Source organism: Mytilus galloprovincialis, chromosome 6 (genome assembly GCF_965363235.1).
Source record: "Mytilus galloprovincialis chromosome 6, xbMytGall1.hap1.1, whole genome shotgun sequence".
Classification (NCBI taxonomy): domain Eukaryota; kingdom Metazoa; phylum Mollusca; class Bivalvia; order Mytilida; family Mytilidae; genus Mytilus; species Mytilus galloprovincialis.
Genome location: NC_134843.1, coordinates 70,256,976 through 70,280,566, shown reverse-complemented (window position 1 = coordinate 70,280,566; position 23,591 = coordinate 70,256,976). Strand labels below are relative to the sequence as shown.

At 32.6% G+C, this 23,591-nt stretch overlaps 1 protein-coding gene across 1 annotated transcript; it reads right to left on the bottom strand.

The window, feature by feature from the left end:
• Positions 1–3,805: 3,805 nt before the first annotated feature.
• Positions 3,806–6,966, bottom strand: LOC143080208 (uncharacterized). The gene is made up of 5 exons (XM_076255930.1): positions 6,808–6,966; positions 6,186–6,326; positions 5,538–5,678; positions 4,748–4,868; positions 3,806–4,092 (listed from the first exon to the last, which is right to left on the bottom strand). The coding sequence occupies exons 1-5, from the start codon at positions 6,857–6,859 to the stop codon at positions 3,867–3,869; spliced, it is 681 nt and encodes a 226-aa protein (XP_076112045.1). The 5' UTR covers positions 6,860–6,966; the 3' UTR covers positions 3,806–3,866.
• Between the last annotated feature and the right edge of the window lie 16,625 nt (positions 6,967–23,591).

The following is a 23,591-nucleotide window of genomic DNA, read 5'->3' as shown; positions in this document are numbered from 1 at the left end:
GTCAATATTTTGAGTTAGAGCTGGTAGAAGTTTCTATAATTTTGATATCATTTGTCCTAATAATAGTACACTGTAAAGTCTTTATGAGATAGACATGATAGAGCAGGATCAATTTTTTTTCAATTTGAATTTATCGTCTAAAAGAAATGCACTACAAAATAACTGTGTTCTCGTGCCAGATTAACTAGATTATCTATTGTAAAGGATCGTAAGATATATATCTCACGATCCTTATATATATGAAGATATATGTTATCCGAAATGACTATAGTTACATTTGTTCATTTTATTGTTATTTTTTGGTGATGTTGTACCCTATTAGACTGGTTATATATTATATTTTGTAGTGTACTGTATCATATTTATATGATCCATCGCCCCGTAAGACTTATCGTAGGCTATTTATTCAGTCATTATCTATATATTGCCATGGCATTTTCAGCTTGTTTTCTACACAGTTAAACATTAGTGTTTATTATACCGTGTTAAAAAAAAAGAAAAATTCTACACCAACCGATTATTTAGAAATATTTGTTTGTGTTTTAAAAACAATCTCATGAACCTATAATCTCTCTTTCCATAAATGTGATAAACTGTGTAATTGATTTTGAAAATTGTACAAATACTTATTAAACATTCTAATGCAACAACGTTTGTAACGTTCATTTTGATTGGATAACGTCACTTTCTTACATGGCATCAATTATTAAACAATAAGATGTGATAAGATTGCCAATTAAACAATTTTCCAATAGAGGCAAACATGCCACAGAAGTCATAAAAAATATAAGTCACCATACGACCATCAACACTGAGCAAAACTTATACTGTTAACTTAGTTATAAAAGGCCCCGCATTAACAAATGTGAATCAATTTAAACGAAAAAAATAACGACCTGACCTTTTCAAACCAATGAACGAAAACAAATATAATATACAACAACCACTGAGTTACAGGTTCATACATTGATGGCGCCAAACTCTCCTTTGTACCCGGTGCAGTGGTGTTACAGTATAATAAAAGTACAAACTATAAAAATCAGTTAAAAAGAGCCTAAATCATCAGATGTATACATAGCACAAAAACTAAGAAAAACACAAAAGACACAAATTATGAAGTTATATATATTTGCAGTTACTGAAAGCGACTTTAAAGCCCATAACAACTTATCATCATGTCTTTATGAGTAGAAGTTTATCTGAATTATATGTCAGCGGATAAAATATTGAACAAGCTCTCATCAACTCACCTTAAGTTAACAGATTTCCGTTTAGATGACATATAGAGGAAAAATCAATGATAAAACGTCCTGCCTGTGTTTGACGCCGGATTAGAGATAGTGTACATTGTCCTGTTTGTTTAAAAGCTACAATATGGTTTTCCTGTTTGAATTGTTTTACATTAGTTATTTTACAGACCTTTATAGGTTGTTTTTTCCGGTGAGCCAAAAATCTGTTTTGAACCCCGTAGCTTGACCTACTATAATGGGTACTATTACAAATTGTATTTAGATGGAAAGTTGTGTCATTAGCACTCAAACCACACCTCCTTATATCTATATACACTTGATAAATATAATTTAAAGAACTACAACCGATAAAATTTGCTAACAATTCCATAGCACCTGGAATCTTGTTTTTATCTGGTTGGTATTGCTCAGTCTTGAGTGTTTGATGTTGTGATGTTGTGTATTGTTGTTATTTTTCTGCTGTTTTTTGTTCCTTGCCATGGCATTTTCAGCTTGTTTTCTACTAATGAATTTGGTCGTTCTTTTGAAATCTTTGCCTCTCCTTTCAAATTTTGGCTTTACCTTGCATGATTTCATATGGAATGATTGTCGATTAGAGACTTAAGGTTCTAGTATATGCATGTTCAAAGTCAGGACTATGACAGTTGTTATCCATTCGATTGATGTAATTGAGCTTTTGATTTAGGCATTTGATTGGGGTTTTCGTTTTGAATTTTCCTCGAAGTTTAGTATTTTTGTGATTTTTTTTCAGAATGGTAGTTTGAGAAACCATGTGTCCACACTTCTATACCTAATGTACTAATGGTCATAATTCTGCTATGTTTTACGTAAATCTCAATAAGTGAGTGTTCTTTTAAGCTACTTATTATGCATGTCATTTATAAAAGCTAAAAAAACGTTTATGTAAGTATCGTAATGTGTCACAATACATCATGTACTGTGTAACAACCCTAGATTAAGCTGACGAGAAAATGCATTACTCAACCAACGAAAGCTATATTTTCATATGAAGCAAGGGTGCGAATCCCTCTGAGGGGAAACAGATCATGTTTAAATGAAACAAACTATAAAACAGTACAATCTTTTACGACAGGCAACATATGCTAATCTGAAATGTACGCCATCAACTTTCCACTATTCATCATGTACTGTGTTATAACCCTTGATAAAGCTGACGAGGAAAGACATGAAAAGCTGTCCTTTAATATAGCTTAGTTGGTCGAGTGGTTTGTAGCGCTGGACACAGTAAAGACGATGTTCCCGCGATTTCACAGAAACAAGAGTTCGAATCCTGCTAAGGGAAAAAAAATTATTAGCTAACGCAGATTTGCAGATCTTGTAAACGTTTTCTCATGTGTAAGGCTGATCAGTTTAATACGAATTGTATTTTGTTTAGTTTTATGTATATACTATTTTAAACCAAAATTGCTTCTTTCTAATATTGCCTTTGGATGTTAAAACATGAAATCCTTCTAATTCACAATAAACCATATATAAACCTGTTTATTAGCTTTTAACCTTAAATATTTATCCTTTATTATTTTTATTAATTATGTATTTGCATTCAGGTATCACAAATCAAATTTATTCGTTCATTGTGTGTAAATTTGGGTTTTTTGATTGAGTTAAGCCTTCCAATTTATATTTTATAGTGTATCTTTCTATGTTGTGATGTTATACTTTTGTTTCAGAAAAGGGAGAAGGTTTGGTACCATTAAAATTTTTAATCCCGCTGCAAATGTTTGCACCTGTCCTACTTTAGGAATCTGATGTACTGTAGTTGTCGTCTGTTTATGTAGTTCATAAGTGTTTCTCGTTTTTATATAGATTAGACCGTTTTCTCGTTTGAAAGGTTTTACACTAGTAATTTGTGGGGCCCTTTATAGCTTGCTGTTCGGTATGAGCATAGGCTCCGTGTTGAAGGCCATACCTTAACTTATAATGGTTTCCTTTTATAAATTATGATAAATTGTAACTTGGATGGAGAGTTGTCTCATTGTCACTTATGCATCTTCCTATATCTATATATTAGTTATCACACTGATTTTGTGTTTATTAAATGATAAAAATGACCTTTATCAATAAGCAACAATGACCTTTCTCAATAAGCAATGTTTTATAGAATTCTCATATTTCCGAGCATTTATTCAATATGCTTGTTGCATCAGTATCAATTAAAGACGACAAAATGTTATGCCTACAATAATCATCATGTATTTGTTTAAAGACTTAAAAGCAGTATTTTGGCACTTAACTTGCATTTATTAGTACTTGACCGTTCAAATAAAACAAAATGTACATAATTTGTTTACTGTCTAACGATTTAACTTGATTTGCCTGTGGTTTCCTGTTATGATAAAATAATTACACATGTTCTCAAATAATTGTTAAATTTAATAATCATCATGAAGATTTTTTTTCTGAGATAAATAATAGATGTAAGCTAAACTTAAAACATATATAATATTTGAAGACTAAAAAAAATGATAAATTTTAAAATGTAATTGTACAGTGGTAATCGTTTCTTGATTTTACATAAGTGACAACAAATAAAATTCAAATAACTCAGAATTTATTAAACAAATTTCTGTCAAAGTGCATATATAATGTATGACTTTATGCATAATAGCAATAATGCATAAGTATATTCTTGCCTCCCTCTATAGATGGATAGCTTCCGGCCCAGCTGTTTGCGTTACCTGCATCATCTTCGTCGTCTGTCCTTATATATTCATTGCGAACATTCATTCCTTTTACCTGCTGACAAGCGGTTGATTTTCTCACAAGATAGAATGGTTTAGATGTTGGAAGTTCTATTGCAATATTAGTCGGTCCATCAGATCTGAGAATTAATTAAAATTCATATCAATGTAATATCAATACAATATCAACAATTTCGGTATTTGACACAAAGTGTTCTTGACCAATTAAATTTTAGCTGTTTATAATATAAGTCAACTTTTAGTGGCGTTGACTTATTATAAGTTTAACTTGACTATTCGTTGAATAATTATAATAAATTTCTAGCGTCGTTGACTAATTATAAGTCACCTTTTAGCTTCGTTGACTAATTATAAGTCAACTAGTTTTTGTATAATTATATGTTTATCTTTAAGCTTCGTTTGCTAATTATAATTTTAACTTAAAGCTTTGTTTGCTTATTTTCAGTCAACTTGTAGCTTCCTTGACATATTATAAATTTAACCTTTAGCTTCGTTGACTGATCATAAGTTAACTTTTAGCTTTGTTGACTGATCATAAGTTAACTTTTAGCTTCGTTGACTGATCATAAGTTAACCTTTAGCTTCGTTGACTGATCATAAGTTAACTTTTAGCTTTGTTGACTAATCATGAGTTTTAGCTATAATGACTAATTGTAAGCCATTTGAAGATCGTTGACTAATTATAAGTTAACTTGTAGCTTAGTTGACTAGTTAATATTGTTAACTTGTAATTTCGTTGACTAGTTATAAGCTATTTATAATTATACATTTTACCTGCAGCAGTATTGTATCAATGTATTTCTCCCATATGCTCCGTCAGGCAAGGTTCCACCTAAACTATTATAACTTCCAGAATCATCCTCATCATCCCAATAAACATGTCCGTTTGCAAATCCTAAATATTGTTAAAAAAAAATGAAATAGAATGGTTAATTCCTATACAGTAAGTACTTTACCATAAAAAAACTATTTGCGAACATCGAACGATTTCTTTTTTCTATGTAATTGAAAACCTCATTTTTACTTGTAGAGGTATGAGTTAACCTTTTACAATCAGTGAGTGAGAGAGATAGAGGAAAACAAGAAAATGCATAAGACTAGCTTGGTGGAACTGTTTTATCGTAAAATTGAAGGAATGATACAGTATAACCGAAACAGTTAAGCATAAAGAGTACAAGTTCATTGAAATTTTAAATAATGTGTTTGAATATAGAACTCCCGAGGGAACCCCAAGTTAAAGTAACTTTGACCGAATGGGCTACGTGTTTCGACCCTGTCACTTCCCTGGTTGTTTATGATGTTTTAAATATGTCATCGTTTTTCGGAGGGAACGCCCTTTAGTATTACAAAATAATTTCAGACATTATATTTTTTATGTGTTCATAAGAATATCAAATCTTTTTATTGGAGCTATTTGGCAAAACCATTATTTTCGGAACTCCGAAACAAGTTTCAAAACTACAGAATCGGCTGTCATATAAATTCTGAACGTTAAAACTTCTGAACGTTAAAACTGAAGATGTTAAGACAATCCCCCTCCCCCCAAAAAAAATGACTGACAAACCTTTGGGACACGATCCTCCTTTTCTTAGTATACAGTACGTTCCTTTTGGCCATGACAGTAATGTCCATGTGGTCCAATCTATAACCTTCTCCTCGCGAATCTTTGAACAATAATATGTTTTTGTGTTCTTGGTAAATTCACCTGCAATGATCATAAAAAAAGAGAATACTTTACTTAACAAAAGAATTTTGAAAAATTGTCCTTTAATTTGTTGTATTCGTAAAACTCAATCCCACCTGTAAGCAGTTAAGTTTAGTTTCTTTGTCTACGAAATTAAGTTTAGCATAATATGCAAAAGTAAAACAAAGATGGAAGCCTTATTTATTTGGGAAAAAGTGACGAAAGATACCAAAGGGACATTCAAACTCATAGGTAAAAAATGTACCAACTATGCCATGGCAAATTCGTAAAAGATCAAATGACAAACAAAGGTATTAAAAAAAAACCATGATAAATTAAAGACTGAGCGGCTTGAACCTTAAAAGGATGAATGCATATGTCTAAGGTAAGAGGGTATATAAGAAATAGTTTTTACAAATTCTGACTAAAAATCAAGAAACGTTACATTGTTTAATTTTCAAGTAATGTTTCATACTGTAATTTTAGGATAACTATTAAGTTTGTTTTAGTAGATCAATATTTGATTACCGTAAAAATGATGACCACTGGATACCGAGTTTATGTTGCCTTTATCATCTTCGTTGTCCTGTAATCGCCATCCTTCAACCCATCCGGTTGGACAGCCTGATGTAGGTTTTACTAAAGTATATTTTCCCTGTGGCCACGATACTACAATAAAAAATAAATTAATTGGTATATCATTCTGCCATAAAAAAAAACATAACTGTATTCATTTAAAATATTACCAGCATATCACATACACTATGTTGATTAATGAGCCTCTTTTATTCAAGAGTATAAATGATGTTTTTAGTAAGGAATCATCTTGCATGTACCGAGTCAGGAATATGACAGTTGTTATCTATTCAATTGATGTGTTTGAGCTTTTGATTTTTGCTTTTTCATTACGGGTTTTTCGTTTTGAAATTTCCTCGGATTTGACATTTTTGTTATTTTACTTTTAAACTTTTTCATATTATGGAATTAAAATTGACACATCAACCGCTACCCCCGCCTGTATCTATCATGTTTGATATTAACAATGACTGAAACACGTCTATCGACATCATGGGACATTATATTCATTTAGTAGAATTTATTACATTTTAAAAAATATTTATTTTCGAACCTAAAATTAAAGCTTATTTACCTGCATAAACACAAGCAACCACATAGAACAAAGCCAAGATATTCGACATCATCGTAAACTGTCACCTTTTGTGAAAAATAGAATAACAGAAAATTATTTTTGAATGGAACACACTAGTTATATAATTTATACTTTTGAACCGGATAAGTGCACACCTTCCTGTTTAAGGCGCATGTCTCATTTTGTTAGCAAGAAAGCTTGAGTTTGAACTGGTATTATCCAAAATAATGATGGCAAGAGACAGTAATGATGATATAAAAAAAAAGAGACATTATAAGCGAGCGTCTTATAAAATCAATTATTCTTTAATCTCCTAATCTAATTTAAAAAAGTGTCAAATTTGTCACTAGCGTCAGATGTTTTATATGCAATTGAAAATAAACATCGCACTAGAATCCAGAGCTACCATTTGAAATTAACAAAGAGAAGACGGAGAAAACGTAAAAATAAGGAAAATGGAATAGTTTCGTCTTTCTTAAATTTTCGTTGAGGATGCAAAAAGGCCATACTCATTAATATGAGCCATAACGTAAAACATATTCTTGTCTTCACACGTCACTGCGGGCAATATTAACTGGCAAAATAACCATGCATAAGTTTAACTTACTCTTACAAAACTTCACTAGCTTACCAGTTGATGAATTGTTTTATAAGTGTTCAAATGGTTTCGTTAAAGATTTACAAAGCAGTTACTTTATCTTTATTGCATTGAAAACTCTCAATAGTACCAAGCCAAATTTCTGTATTTATCCTCTGATGGTGGATTAAACCTGGTTTTATAGCTAGCTAAACCACTCACTTGTATGACAGTCGCATAAAATTCCATTATATTATAAACGATGTGTGAACAAAACAAACATGATAGGTCAAAATGTCAAAAATAGGGATACAGCAGTTAAAAACAAACAAATATGTCAACAAAGACGAACACGAAGTAATATAGACAAAACACATCAGCAAAAACGAGAGACATGAATACAAAAGCACAACAACACAATGACGGGATGTACGAGTACCGAGCCACGAGACACGTTCCGAAAAGGGATAACCATTATTAACATCCCTTCTGAATTTTTCTCTCTCTCTCTCTCTCTCTTGTATTTTTATTAATTTAAAATCATCTATTTAATATATAAGTTCTAAGTCACCTATATTTAGTTCTGGCCAATATTTGTTCATGATTGCACAGGCAATATTTACATAATCAGATACAAACGGAATCTGGCTATTTGGTAAAACTCTATCAAGATATTTCCATGATTTAATGCGGCCATTAACGGACTCTACCACCCAACGGATTTTTGTAACAAGTCTTGTTACGTTGCTGTCTTCAACTGGAAGTTGAGACTCCCCTTTTTTATTAAAAGCTGGCATTTTTGTTTGAATACCCATTTCTTGCAGTAAGTCAAGTGCATCTCTAAAGCCACGATCGACAATCATTATGTCATCCTCAGTCACCCATTCTTTACATTCTTCAATGTCATGTTGAATTATGTGCTTCATTATTTGTGCATCGTTCTTTTTGCCGTCGCTAAAGTACGGTCCAATTACACTTATTATGTAACCAGAAGTTGTTACAAAGACCATTGGTTTAACCAATGGTCGATGTTTGTGCATGCTAAAACATTTACGTTGGAACTTGAATTGTGAACTTTTCTGGATATAGATATAAGTGCCATCTGCGACTATAATTGCAGGATACATTCCTTTTCCGAACAGTGATTGCGCTAGAGGTCGAGTATGCGATGTAATAACCTCTTCCCTACTTATATGATTAAATCCTAGATTAGAGGGAACAAAATTTTCAGACAAGTATTTTCTAGCTGATGCAATAGCACGTCTAACAGAATCTTTACCAAGATTAAAAAGTGTTGATAAAAGTTTATTTGATAAACCAGACTTCAATTTTGTTAAAAATATTCCAATGCATGTCCGGACACTTCGAGTCCGAGAATCTCGCAAATTACCCTTTTGGACAATTGAACATAGGTCATTAAAGTTTTCCTTAGAAAGGCCTGTTAGATTTAAAATGTCTGAGCTTGTAAGTGCATTTTCTGTATCAAAATCTATTCGCCGCTTGCTTCCTCTCAAAGCCATATCTCGGATTTGCGTAATTAGGTCCATTAAATCAGTACGGTTGAAAATGGACGAAGACTGCGAATGTGAAATTCTGTCAAGTGCATCAGGTAAAAATATGTCATTGCACAAGTGTCCTGGACAACATCTGGCACCAACTGTGAGTATAATGAGTTTATCCAAAAATATATTAAATCTAGTGTTTGTTGGGACAACTACTAGCTTTGGACCTCGGCGTTTACACACAACACACTGCGAGTGGCCACCTCCAGCTGATGGTATAGGCAGTGCGATACTTGGTGGAGATTTACATGGATGACATCTAGCATACTTTGCTGGAGGGACGTACTCTGTGTCATCATTAATTGATTCAGATATTGTAGTTTGTATGGGGCATCTAACATTTGTGTCAATTTCTCTAGAGCATCGTATTCTGCACTTATTACATATAACACTGTTAGCGTGATTAATTTTGTCATGTTCAATGAAAAACTTCTGTTGTAAACATTTACGTAGTGATTTATTGTTGGGTCCTATGAGTTTTCGCCTGTCTCTGGTTTTTGGTCTTTTTGAACACAAAATGCAATTATAGTTTCTGGGCGTTGACATTCTCTGAAAATTAGAAATGGAAATATTTAAACACTTAGCATGAGGTAAATCAGAATAACATGCAGAATATCCAAAGTGTGATTTAAAATCATAAAATACAATATCGTAAATAGATTGTTTTAGCCTGAAAATACCATGGTGCGTACGTTTCTTAGTTTTGTTGTGTGTATTTGTCTGTGCACGTGTGTGTGTTTACTTTTTTGTTTAATACATGTCAATTTCTTCACGAAATATCAGTTTTAGAATATGCGGTATTAAACCCTGATTGTCCATACTTAATTATTGTTTAACGTTTACAGCTAATTTCCTACTTTGTGTAGAATAAAACTTTGGTTGGCTTGCTTGCTATGTTTGTATAAACATTTAATCAAGTTTTGTAATAAAAATTAGCATCTTCAAACAATATATATATATACTCAGACGTAGTTAAACATGAATATATTACTTTTTAAATTTGATTGGACGTTATCCCAATTACAATTTTACATAATCTAAAAACAAAGCAAACAAGCTAGCCAAAGTCTTGCTCTACATGTATTAGGAAATTAGCTATAAATGGAACCTACTAACAAAAGTGTTTATGTCAGTATAAAAATCACGGATAGTTAATGATAATAAATAAATCTTAAACTCTTTACATATTAGATATACAACCTAAAAACAGGAGTACAAAGATATAACGGATAAACATGCATAGGACAGCTGCTGAACACCACCCCTATAACAACACACACAAACAAAGACAAACAGAGGGAAACATAAAATATTCAACAAAAATGTATCTACTCAATATGCGAAGCTCTTAAGTGTTCTCGAAATGTAAGTAATACATGCTCTCATCAAATTACGTTTATCATAATTACTAGAATTTAAAGCACGCAGTCAATTTCTCTTAATTCTATTCTCACCTTAAGATCAAGAGTTCCTATCAGGAACCGACGTATTCCTTCCATCCATCATACACTTGCATTGTTTAAACCAGCTTAAAATCTGTTGAAAAAAAAAGATTATCAAAATAATGTATTCTTTATTTTGAACTGAATATGACAGGGTATTAAGTAAACATTTTATGTTTAGAAAGTTTATCAAAATTACTATGAAAATATTAATAACCATTTTTTCAATTTAAAAATAAAAGATAAGTACTTCTATAGCCGCACACTATAAACTGTCAAAAAGTAGTCTTTTTCGTTTCTGTGCATGATAATATAATGTTATCAATTAATCATCATTAAAACATAGGTTTAAACTCTTTATTCGAGCACAAATGCTTTGAGAAACGAATCAGAAAAAAAAAAAGTAATACCTACAGTATGGGACCATTAAGTATGTAAGTGACAACTGCTAGTACATTCAGGTGAAGTATAATGTCTCTCTTCAAAATCACATGTTTACTGCTCTTCAGTAAATATCTATAAAAAAATCTCATCATTAAAAAATCATTCTTTTTAGTGGAGTTCGTGTTGTTTCAATAGTTATTATTTATAACTGTTGATGTAAATGTCCTTTGGTTTTCTGAGTCTTTGTTTACTCCTTGGTTTTGATTGTTATTGTCTTTAAAACGTTATGACAATATTAAAAAAGTAATTATGCCAAAAAAAAATTTTTGAAAAAATCTCGAGATTAGAACTCTGTATCTTCGCACTTCAAAACTGACGACCTTAACCTCGCGGCTATCACTTCAACTGCTTATTAGTTGATAAATTACAGGTACTTAAATTCAACAATACGTTAGAAAAGTGTCTTGAGCATACCATATCTAAGAAACTACACTGTTTTAATCTAGAACTTCAAATTGTAGGATAAATTGTGATCTTTTCATTGTTTATTTATAATGTATATATTTATAATATAACGTTATAGAAAAGAAACTCAACAAAGTTTCTTAGAGCAAGTAGTTTTCAGACTCCGTAAATGATTTCTTTTCTTGGCATCGTCCGCGGCAATATTAATAATATAATATTACGAACTGTTAAATTTTATTGTTCAAAATACCAATTTATTTTTGGTATGTTTTTGATTTTCTTACGGATTCATGTAAGTCTTTTAAGTTGAAAATGATCGTGAAAATTCTTGCAGTTTCATATGTACCGTGAGAAGATTAATATTTTAAATACAATACTGTTGTACGGAACCCCGCATATTTCTGTTTAGATAAATTGATAAGTAAAATAATCAACATACCCTTTTGAATTGCAATCGAAATTAATAATCCTTTGCACATCTATTCTCTAAATAAGTTGAGCTAAGTAGATCTGCTGGTAACTATAGACGCTTTTCTTTTGTGGTTGTCCTAAAAGAGGTCTTCAACACGTGTCAATCGTCTGAACCGGCTTTTTCAAATTTCCGCAACTACTTTTCTATGATCATGTTATATAAAGTGATCAGACGATCTAAATATTTTACATGTCGCAAATCAATTAAGTCAATGTAGAATTAAGTTCTATACTGATTTTTTTTAATTTAATTTTATTTATGTTTTTTTTTCAATTTTTTACCGGACATCGTTTGCCCTCTCAATTTTGATCCACAGTCACTCATATCAACAATAAACCATGAAAGAGACGAAGACGACTAAAAAAAGTTTTAAAACAATCCACATTCAGAGCATAATATAAATTTGCATCACGTGGAAGTTAAGTTGTATTTGCGAGTAGACTGGTTATCTGAAAGGGGTATAACGTCAGGCGTTCAATGCCTCCCGAGAAGAAACGATTCCACTTTTGACAACAAATTAATACCCTCCGCATGCATGTGCCAAAACAATATTTTGCTACTATTTTGTTTGTTTATAGTTCCGTTTATCGTTTAAAGGAAATTTTGGCACATACCTGCGGAGGGTACGAATTCTCGTAAAATGTACTGAAAATCTTAGTTTTTTAAGCAATAATTACAAATCATGGCGTTTTCGATGTTCTATTGTGACGTCACGGAACGTGATTTTTGCCGAAAATAACATGTTTTCTGAAAACACACTTTATAGTGATTATTTTAGTTGTTAATATATAACTGTGAAGGAACTTTGTTTTTTTGTGAAAATTGGGGCCGATTTTGGCCCTTATTGCCCCTACTCCTTTTTTGATTAATTTGATAACGACAAAAATGTAAATAAAACTTCTGAATCCTTGTTAACTTATCTACAATCTATGTTTAACCCTCTTGCTGCCGAGTTTTTTTCTTGCTTTGTCGCGCCAAAAGCATCTTGACGTTTCTTATCTGTGACGTTGCAAAACTTGTGTCTCTCTGTAGAACTGCGCTTTCCCGCCGTCCATAATTTTTCCCGCGTCAATGTAGCCGTAATTATAAAAACGATGTATAAGTAATTTTACGGAAGTTAAATATGCTCTAAGATTGTCATAAACGATGTTTTTAATACAAGATTATTTAAAAATACATCTTTTAACCTTGGAATATTTTTTTTATCTTTCTTGTCTTAAAATAAAGTGAAAATAATATACCAATTGCTATACTAGCTTTAAAGGCGACTTTGTTTTATCTTTGTAAAGTAAAATGCATAAATGATTCTTATAACCACCTATAAAATAGTAAAATATTTATTCTCGTTTTTTATTAGGTAATTGGTATAAAAACTGTAAAAAAATCTCTCAATCATTATATAAACGGCAAAACAACGGTACTCAATGAAAATGAAAATAAAAACAAAGCGTGTACCAATTAATAAAAATAAATAAAATCTCCGACCAGCTGTTCTATGATTCTATGAACTACTTCTTGTTATAAAGTATCAAACGTGTCAGATTAAAATTATCATGATTTCGATCGGCGAGAAAATATTTTTTATATAAAAATTATTATCCATATTTATTTTGCTTATTTTTTAATCATGTTTATTATAATTTTGTTGACCACTGATTGCTCAAAATTTTAGAGAATACGAATTAAAAAATATAGTAACAACTAGGAGAGAAATTCTCTAAAATGAATTTCTATTGTCTACAAGTGAAACTGAATCAATAATAATTCATTTTCATTTACTATGATAAAGTACACACTGTAATTGATCGTAATTAACATACACGAAATATCTTTAAATCTGTTAATTGATAAATTGTTCTCTTCTCAACTTTCAGTGGCAAATATTTCATGCAATATTAAGGACGCCTGAAATTCAATATACAATAAATCTATTGCTCAATGAGTTCTACAAAGTAAAAGATCTGTGGTGAATGCCAGAAAAAAGAAGTTGCCACTGGGAAAGGATACCTAAGATATATATTATAGGAATAGAAATCATTGTGTCTACTACTAATTTAATTAACATCCCCGTTTCGAATGAAAATAAACATTTTTAAGGCAGTGCTTCCATGACGAAACAGGTTTAAAATGTATTGAAATATCGTATGGCAATACAAGTACATCGGTGAACATGTGTGTACTTTTACAAAAAAAAATCCTAACGGAGATTTCAATCGTGGTATTTGAGCCCTAAATAAATTATCCAGTTCTTTTAAATAAAGCGTGTATGGGGTATTGTGAATGAATATTAATATTTAACGTAATCAAGTATTACAGTTACCGTTTTTTTATGATTATTTATCAGGGATAAGATTTTTGATTTATATAAAATATTCTGATTGATAGATGTACGAAAAAAAACGTAAAACAAAGGACAAGGTACGATAAGCATCAGAGAACGGCCCCCTAATTTCGTTCAAATCAAAAGTGACTTGCCATTAATTATAATACATTATTTTTAAAGTTTAAAACCTATATTTTTGTAAACTCCAATAGATTTTTCAACTTCCGCTGATATTATTCATGCTCTGTTGCTGTAAAGACCTCAGGATTCGCGAAAAGGGCAGAAAAATGGCAGTTTCAAAACCTTTTTCTGCATTTTAAACTATGAGCGTACCTACGACCCACGATCATATTTATACCAGACATTCCTTGAACATAAATGTTGATGCAGTTTAAATATTTTAGTGGGTCGTAAGTACGCTCATAGTTAAAAATTCAAAAAAAGTGACAAAAATCGTCGTAGTTTTCATTGAATCATCGAAATTTTTAACCGAACTGCGGACCGGAGATGATTTCCGGTATTTACTGGATCCGACGACGGAAATGTATTCATGCTACGCTATAATAATGGCTAGTTTCTTTAGGACGAAAAATAAACATATTTGAGACAGGAAAACAGGATATTCCTGTATTCATTATTCTTGAATTTAAAGTGACATTTTAGCAGACCGTCGAAATTTGACCCAAAATTAGACGGAACTGTGACAAACTTCAGAGAAACTCTGGGATTAACGTAAATGTGAATGAATATAATAACTGGTTCATACTCAAACAGTGCATATACGTATTTTGTTTCATAATTGACGAAATTGTCGCCCTGGAATGTTTTAATCTCCGTTGACACTTTTGTGAAAAGTGCTTTCTTTCACGTCCGCATTTCTACCAAGTATGGCATGCCCAGTTAACATTTTAGACAATCATTTAATATAAATACAGATTGCGAAAATAAACGACAGAACTGTGAATAATAGCATACATTGTAATTCATATGACATAAGAAGACACCATGTGACATTTTAATTAGTAACTGTTAATTGTGTAAGTGTAACAATAATCAAGATTAAACAAAACTATCCAACACTTTTATGATCTAAATTATGTATCTTTAGTTATTTTTTGGTGATGGTGTTGAATTTATTGAACTTATTATTTGTAATTGTCACCCGCCTTCCGTTGTTCTATCTTGACGACAACGCGTGCTACGTCGTATTTCTTGTTTGCAAATCATTCTCTACATATCTTTCCGTTAAAATTTGCATGCATAAAGTATTTGTCTCTGGGCGGTCAGAAAACAACATTCAATCAATCATATATCTTCTAAAATAGCAGCGCTACATGTATAATGAATTTAAACATATTCAAAAGAATAAAAGCTTCTTTTATTTTTTAATCATATATTACACGTCAAAGAAAATAAAATAAGTATTGAATATGAAAGGAATAAAGCGCATCATAATTAAAGATATCTAGCTTGTAAGACGTGTGTTTCGCATACAAAAGACTCATCAGTGACGGTCGAATAAAAAAATGTCAAAAGACCATAAAAGGCCCAAAATTCCGATTTTTTTTTTGCGAAATACAGCTAATAGAGGTTATTTATTCCTGAATATATTATCCGTAGTTTTTTCAAACAATATAAAGTTTTGTTAACAGTTAATTCATAAAATTGACTATTTCAATAATAATTCATGTTTACACAAAGTGCTAACTTTTGGACATTGTGTTGCTGCATGGGTTGTTTGTTTCATTAATTTTTATTGTGCTATAGCTAAAAAGATTACAGTCCGCAGGAAGACATATTACCCTAACTTGACACTCCGATCCAACTAGTCTTTGTCCTTACCCATTAATGCCAATTGATTAACGGAAATCAGCAAATACCAATTTTTAAGTCTTAGGTTTGACCAGGCCGGTGTCAGAACACACGATATCAGGCGTTTTAATTCATTTATTACATTTATTTAATTGTACAATGAATTATAAAAGGGTGCATACTGTAAGAATCCATCTTATATGAATCCGCGCTTAAACATACACATCCACCCAAAAGAAATAACTTTTGCAACATATATAGAAATAAGAAGATGTGGTATGAGTGCCAATGGTACTACTCTCCTTCCAGGACACAACATGTAAAAAGTAAACAATTATAGGTCAAAGTACGACCTTCAACACAGAGCTTTGGCTTAAACCGACCATCAAGCTATCAAGGACACACAAGTGACTAATGTAGCAATTCTAACAGGAAAACCAACGGTTTAATCTTTATATAAAAAAACTAGAAACGAGGAACACTTATGAACCACGGCAACCACTGAACAGGTTCCTTGCTAGTTGCAAACAAACACAGCATGTGTAAACGTTTAAACAGGCGACAACCTTCACCCTAACCCGATCTTATATACTCTTATTAGTAACTTGCATGTCCAATTATAACTGTAGTTCATTTTGATAAACAAATTACAAAAACACAAAAACAAAACGAAAAGATACAAAATGCAAATTAATCACATACATGCATTTTACATGATATTTCACAAATCATTTGACACTGACAGTAAAGTGAAACCATTTTTCGTCATTGCCAGTATCTACATCATAATTACAAATAACACAAATGTTCCATAGATTTAGGAAGATGTGGTGTGAGTGTCAATGATACAACTCTCCATCCAAATAACAATTTATAAAAGTAAACCATTATAGGTCAATGTACGGCCTTTAACACGGGACCTTGGCTCACACCGAAGAACAAGCTATAAAGGACCCCAAAATTACTACTGTAAAACCATTCAAACCATAGTCCATTTCATCGTGAAAGAAACATCAGTTTCTTCTGTACTCAGTTTTCACTTGTCTTTGTCAATTTTCCCTGGCTTCCAAGATGAAATGAATGGATACATTATGTTAAACATAACTATTCTTCTTCTTTTTTGGAATTTTATTCTCATACACACTTGTCCGGGTCTACACTTATTTAGTTTTTATACATTGACTTGTGATATTTGGCATACAGTGTATATGACTCAGATATCATAACAGTCTAATATCATTATGACATTTACCGTTGATCTCAAGGTCCAATTAATTGACCTTTAACTTTCATGGTTAAATGATTGTCCAACCCTTAAACCATATATGTTCTTACAGGCTATGCCATTTTCTTTACTGCTCAATAGGATTAATTTCTTAGGTCAATTAATGCCTCGTTAATAACTCCAAAAATGAGTTATATCCCCCCCCCCCCCTTTTGCCTTGATAAGTCGTTTCTAAATCACCATAGGTTTTGTACCCATGCAGAGGACACATTCACATTCCAACCCCTACATCATATTAATTCGTAATTGCCTGGATTAGACATTTTATTCCACACAATGTCTGTATGTGGTACAAGTCACGTCTCTTTCATTCCATTAACTGTTAAGTATCTTTAAAAGCTGTGCAAACTCATCTCAAATTATTAAATCCTATATATTCTTGTTTTCATGAAAAGACTTTCACATTGAAACAAAGGTGTTGTAGTGGTCTACAATTTAAAAAAAAATGTTTGCTGTTGCTAAGCAAGATGTGGGATTCTATACTCGATATAGAATTCGTCCAAAAAATAATGATAATCTAGATGTTTATATTATAGTGTAACACCGTATTAGGAAGTATATTCCTAAAAAATAAAACAATAAAACTAAGTTCATACTTCAAAAAATATAAAGAACCTATTATTGCATGGTTGATATGCACTTGTTATGTAGCTTGGTTGTTGATCAGCTTGTAGTGACCTACAATTGAACTAAGTTTTCATTTCTAACTAAACATGTTCACAAATAGACAATCTGCATTGCATTCAATTTAATTTGTTCAATAAAACGACTAATTGATTTGTAGTTGGCTTTAATTCAAACATGTTTTGCTGTTGCTAAGCAACACTTGTGTTGCTATGCTCAATACGGAATTTGTAAAGAATAAAAAAAGATGTATATGAAAAAATATTAGAATGAAACACCAAATGGAAAGAAAAATCTTCAAACAACTGCTTAAGTCATACTGAGGAGGAGCACGCGCCAATTTTTTAACCGTTGCTAGGCAACATTTCTGTTGCCAAGGTTGTTTTTAAGCATACAATAAACAATATCAAAGGGTATTTTCATTTGTGACTGCAAGTTCTTCTTGGACAAACAATATTATTTGCAAATATTTAAATTTGTACTGATAAAGCAATTAATATGTGATAATTTTCATTCTTAATAAAAACCGTTGCTAGGCAACCTTCTTATTACCGGAACACAATAAAATTATTATTTTTTCAAGTGTCTACACTATCAACCATCATTGATATCAATATAAACTTATTTGAAGAGGGGGCCAAAAATAGCCCTTATCATACCTTGTCCTTTCTCGAAAGAATGCAACATTTTACATGAAAATGACGAACTAGATAATTAGTAAACACGTTAAATAAGTTGGTATTATAGTACTAAAAAGCTGATGATCCTGTATAATTTCTTTACATCCGTTTTAAATTAACTTTTAAAGCATTTTATTCAGTTTGCTTCATTCCTGCCAAAATCGCCCTTTTGACGCCGTTTTTTGACGTTGTCAGTGCCCCAGAGTATTGTGACGTTACAATGGACCTTTGACGTTCTACACAATCAACAAGATTTGTGTGTAGAAGCCATAAATGTCCCTTTGGCAGCAAGAGGGTTAAAGCAAAAACGATAAGAGAGTGAAATATAGCTTTTCCTATTTGTATCATTACCAGGCATTTTATAGTTTATTATATAGTAAAGGGATAAAATCTTGCTAAAATAAAACTTTGATATAAATTCCATAACAAGCGGAAAGGAATTGAACATGTAAGAGTGCTTATAATGCAAATTTCCATAGGATAAACATTTGCAAGGGGCATAAATCTTCTACACATTTTTGATCGGCACTGATTTTCGAACTTGTCCGAGACATTGAATATATCAACCTTGGATACAGATTTTATATAAAATCTAGCAGGAATTATACACGATAGAACGCTAACTACACAATTGTTCTTAAAATAAATATTTTCAAAGGGCATAACTAATGAAAAAAAGCTGATAGGCATTGATTTTCAAACATGTCCCTTGATATAAATTTCATGAAACTCTTGCAAGATTTGTACACGAGAGAACGCTTACAAGACGCCTGGTATATCAATGTCTCCCGCAACTCGTCTTGCGGAGCACAAATGTTATACAGATCAATACTTGTGTTTATTGTATATACAATTTGACGTATTATCATATAATTATTGCCAAAATACAGGTACTCGCATAAATGTTGTTTTAGCTTTTATTACTCCCATGCATAAAAAGATTTAGGCCGTGTTCACACCAAACGCCGTGTAGAGTAAACATGTTTACAATTAGTTTAGTGTAGTGTACACTGGTTTCACATTACATTTGTTCACATCTATACACCTTGTTTAGCTACCTGTACATAAGATTTGTTCCCACTTGTAAACTATATGTCATTTAAATGTTCATTACGTAGAACTGAATTCAAAATGATTGGACAATTTTTCTAGCGGTAAGGGAACAACCGTTTGTCTCCAAAAGGGGGGTGGGGTGGAAATGGAAATATTCCGATCCCCAATTTGATAAAAAAAAAATAAAAAAAAGGTCATACAGATGATAAAAAAAATATTCTGAATCAAGAGTTTCCCCATACATTATAGTGTTAAATATTGAAAAAAAAAGTATTTGATCACCAGCATCGAAAAAAAAAGGAATAAAAACGTACGTGCGAAAAAAATCTGACTCAGATAAAAAAAAATAACCCTCCCCCTTTTTAATTTAAGTGGATGCTACTTTATTAAAGCCATTTTTATTTATTATTTGTAGTAGTTTGAATATACTAGAGATGTCTCGATTACGCATTAGAAAATGTTAGCGGCAGCAGCCGGTGCTTACAGCCGAAAAAAAAGGATTGAGATATTAGGGATCATGCACTACATTTTTATCTTTTCTGTTTGTTTCAAATGGTATTTCTTCTCCAAGGAGTATTTGGTAAAGTAATAGGGTAACGTTTTTTTTAATTTATTTTAAATGTTATTTAACGGATCTGAGATACAAGACAAATATATCATTTACCTCACACATGTTGTAGTCATGCATTTATGCGTGAATCGTTGTTTGAGTAAAGACCAGTGGCGAATATTTCTGTGTACGTCAGGTCGATTCGGGAAGATCTTTTCAACTGAATTAGGCAGCAACTATTGTTACTTCATTTTTGGGGAGGGGAGGGGGAGCGGGGGGAGCGGGGGTAAGGGGGGGGGGGCGTGGGCTATTGATTTTTTTCAGGACAAATTTTGGTGACAAGTCGAAATCAATTTTAGCATTATATATAGTGGCAGCTGAGGGTGAAACGAACAAAAATTTTTAGGGCTAAAAACTGGAAACATTTTTGGTTTCCAAATCAAAATCCGTAGCTCACCACAGCCAACCCCACCCCTTGCCTTTATGTTTTATACTCAACTGTAATAGCCCCCTCCCCGAAAATCAATTGGTTGCTGCCTTATGGGTTCGGCAATGATGCTGCTTTGAGTCTTGATCAGGGGTTAATAAAGTACGTTAATTTTTTTTTACAAAAAAAATCTGTAAAATTTCAACAATAATTTCTGTAAAGAACTATACTTAGGCTAATTATTATCAAAAATATCAATTTTACTCAAAAAAAGTTTCCTCCTTAAATATAAACACGGTAAAACTAATGTCCTAAATGCCTAGTTTTGTGTACACTTAACCTACACAAGGCCTACATTGACTATCGACTGTGTGTAGATAAAACATGATTTAAACTACATGTAAACATTGAGTTTTATCAATGGGAACGCAATTGTGTTTAGTTTACGTGTGAGTTACACTTACACTACACCGAATTTAGGTCAATGTGAACACGGCCTTAATTTAACAAACATCTTCAAATTAGACTAACTGATGATCTCTATGTATAAAATAGCAAAATTATGACCATTAGTACATTAGAAATAATTGTATGTGCTTTATCCTATGCAATTTTGCATTATATTTACCCGGTAAATCCATTTTGTTGCAATAGGGTTTGAAACACTTATAAATCGTCAACATTTGTAGTAAAACAAAATTTCTCATGTTTTCAATATAGATAAATATTAATGTTTGTCATACATTGATATATATATATATATATATATATATATTATATATATATATATTATGTACACAGCCATGTATCACCATCATTGATGGCGATCCGATGGATACATCTGTTGTAGAGTTGTCACTGACTCAGACGTACTTATAAATATAATTATTTTCTGTGACTGTATGATCCTATTAATTTGTAGGATCCTTTACTATAGATAATTTAGCTGATCTGTAACAATAACATCTTCATGCCTTATATATCATGTACTGTAGTACGCCGCTAGATTAAAACTGACGAGGAAAGGTAACACACGGCAAGCGAAAGCTCTATTATAGTAGAGCCCAGGTGGTCGTGTGGTCTAGCGGGACGGCTGCAGTGCAGGCGATTTGGTGTCACGATATCACAGTAGCATGGGTTCGAATCCCGGCGAGGGAAGAACCAAAAATTTGCGAAAGCAAATTTACAGATCTAACATTGTTGGGTTGATGTTTAGACGAGTTGTATATACATTATGTACACAGCCATGTATCACCATCATTGATGGCGATCCGATGGATACATCTGTTGTAGAGTTGTCACTGACTCAGACGTACTTATAAACATAATTATTTTCTGTGACTGTATATTACATTAATTTGTAGGATCCTTTACTATAGATAATTTAGCTGATCTGTAACAATAACATCTTCATGCCTTATATATCATGTACTGTAGTACGCCGCTAGATTAAAACTGACGAGGAAAGGTAACACACGGCAAGCGAAAGCTCTATTATAGTAGAGCCCAGGTGGTCGTGTAGTCTAGCGGGACGGCTGCAGTGCAGGCGATTTGGTGTCACGATATCACAGTAGCATGGGTGCGAATCCCGGCGAGGGAAGAACCAAAAATTTGCGAAAGCAAATTTACAGATCTAACATTGTTGGGTTGATGTTTAGACGAGTTGTATATACATTATTTACACAGCCATGTATCACCATCATTGATGGCGATCCGATGGATACATCTGTTGTAGAGTTGTCACTGACTCAGACGTACTTATAAATATAATTATTTTCTGTGACTGTATATTACATTAATTTTTAGGATCCTTTACTATAGATAATTTAGCTGATCTGTAACAATAACATCTTCATGCCTTATATATCATGTACTGTAGTACGCCGCTAGATTAAAACTGACGAGGAAAGGTAACACACGGCCAGCGAAAGCTCTTTTATTGAGAGCCTAGGTGGTCGTGTGGTCTAGCGGGACGGTTGCAGTGCAGGCGATTTGGTGTCACGATATCACAGTAGCATGGGTTCGAATCCCGGCGAGGGAAGAACCAAAAATTTGCGAAAGCAAATTTACAGATCTAACATTGTTGGGTTGATGTTTAGACGAGTTGTATATACATTATGTACACAGCCATGTATAACCATTATTGATCGCGATCCGATGGATACATCTGTTGTAGAGTTGTCACTGACTCAGACGTACTTATAAATATAATTATTTTCTGTGACTGTATATTACATTAATTTGTAGGATCCTTTACTATAGATAATTTAGCTGATCTGTAACAATAACATCTTCATGCCTTATATATCATGTACTGTAGTACGCCGCTAGATTAAAACTGACGAGGAAAGGTAACACACGGCCAGCGAAAGCTCTTTTATTGAGAGCCCAGGTGGTCGTGTGGTCTAGCGGGACGGCTGCAGTGCAGGCGATTTGGTGTCACGATATCACAGTAGCATGGGTTCGAATCCCGGCGAGGGAAGAACCAAAAATTTGCGAAAGCAAATTTACAGATCTAACATTGTTGGGTTGATGTTTAGACGAGTTGTATATACATTATTTACACAGCCATGTATCACCATCATTGATGGCGAAAGCAAATTTACAGATCTAACATTGTTGGGTTGATGTTTAGACGAGTTGTATATACATTATGTACACAGCCATGTATCCCCATCATTGATGGCGATCCGATGGATACATCTGTTGTAGAGTTGTCACTGACTCAGACGTATATATATATATAAGTACGTCTGAACCTGTGACAACTCTACAACAGAAGTATCCATCGGATCACCAGCAGTGATAAAGCTTTTGGTGGCCGGGTGTTTGTACCGAAAGCTTTATTATTGTGAAGTCAAGGTGGTCGAGTGGTCTAGCGCGTCGGATACAATGCAGGCGATTTGGTGTCACGATATCTCAGTAGCATGAGTTCGAATCCCGGCGAGGGAAGAACAAAAAATTTGCGAAAGCAAATTTACAGATCTAACATTGTTGGGCTGATGTTAAGACGAGTTGTATATATAGAATGAATACAGCCATGTATCACCATCACTGCTGGTAATCCGATGGATACTTCTGTTGTAGATCTAGAGTTGTCACTGGTTCAGACCAATCTTATAACATAT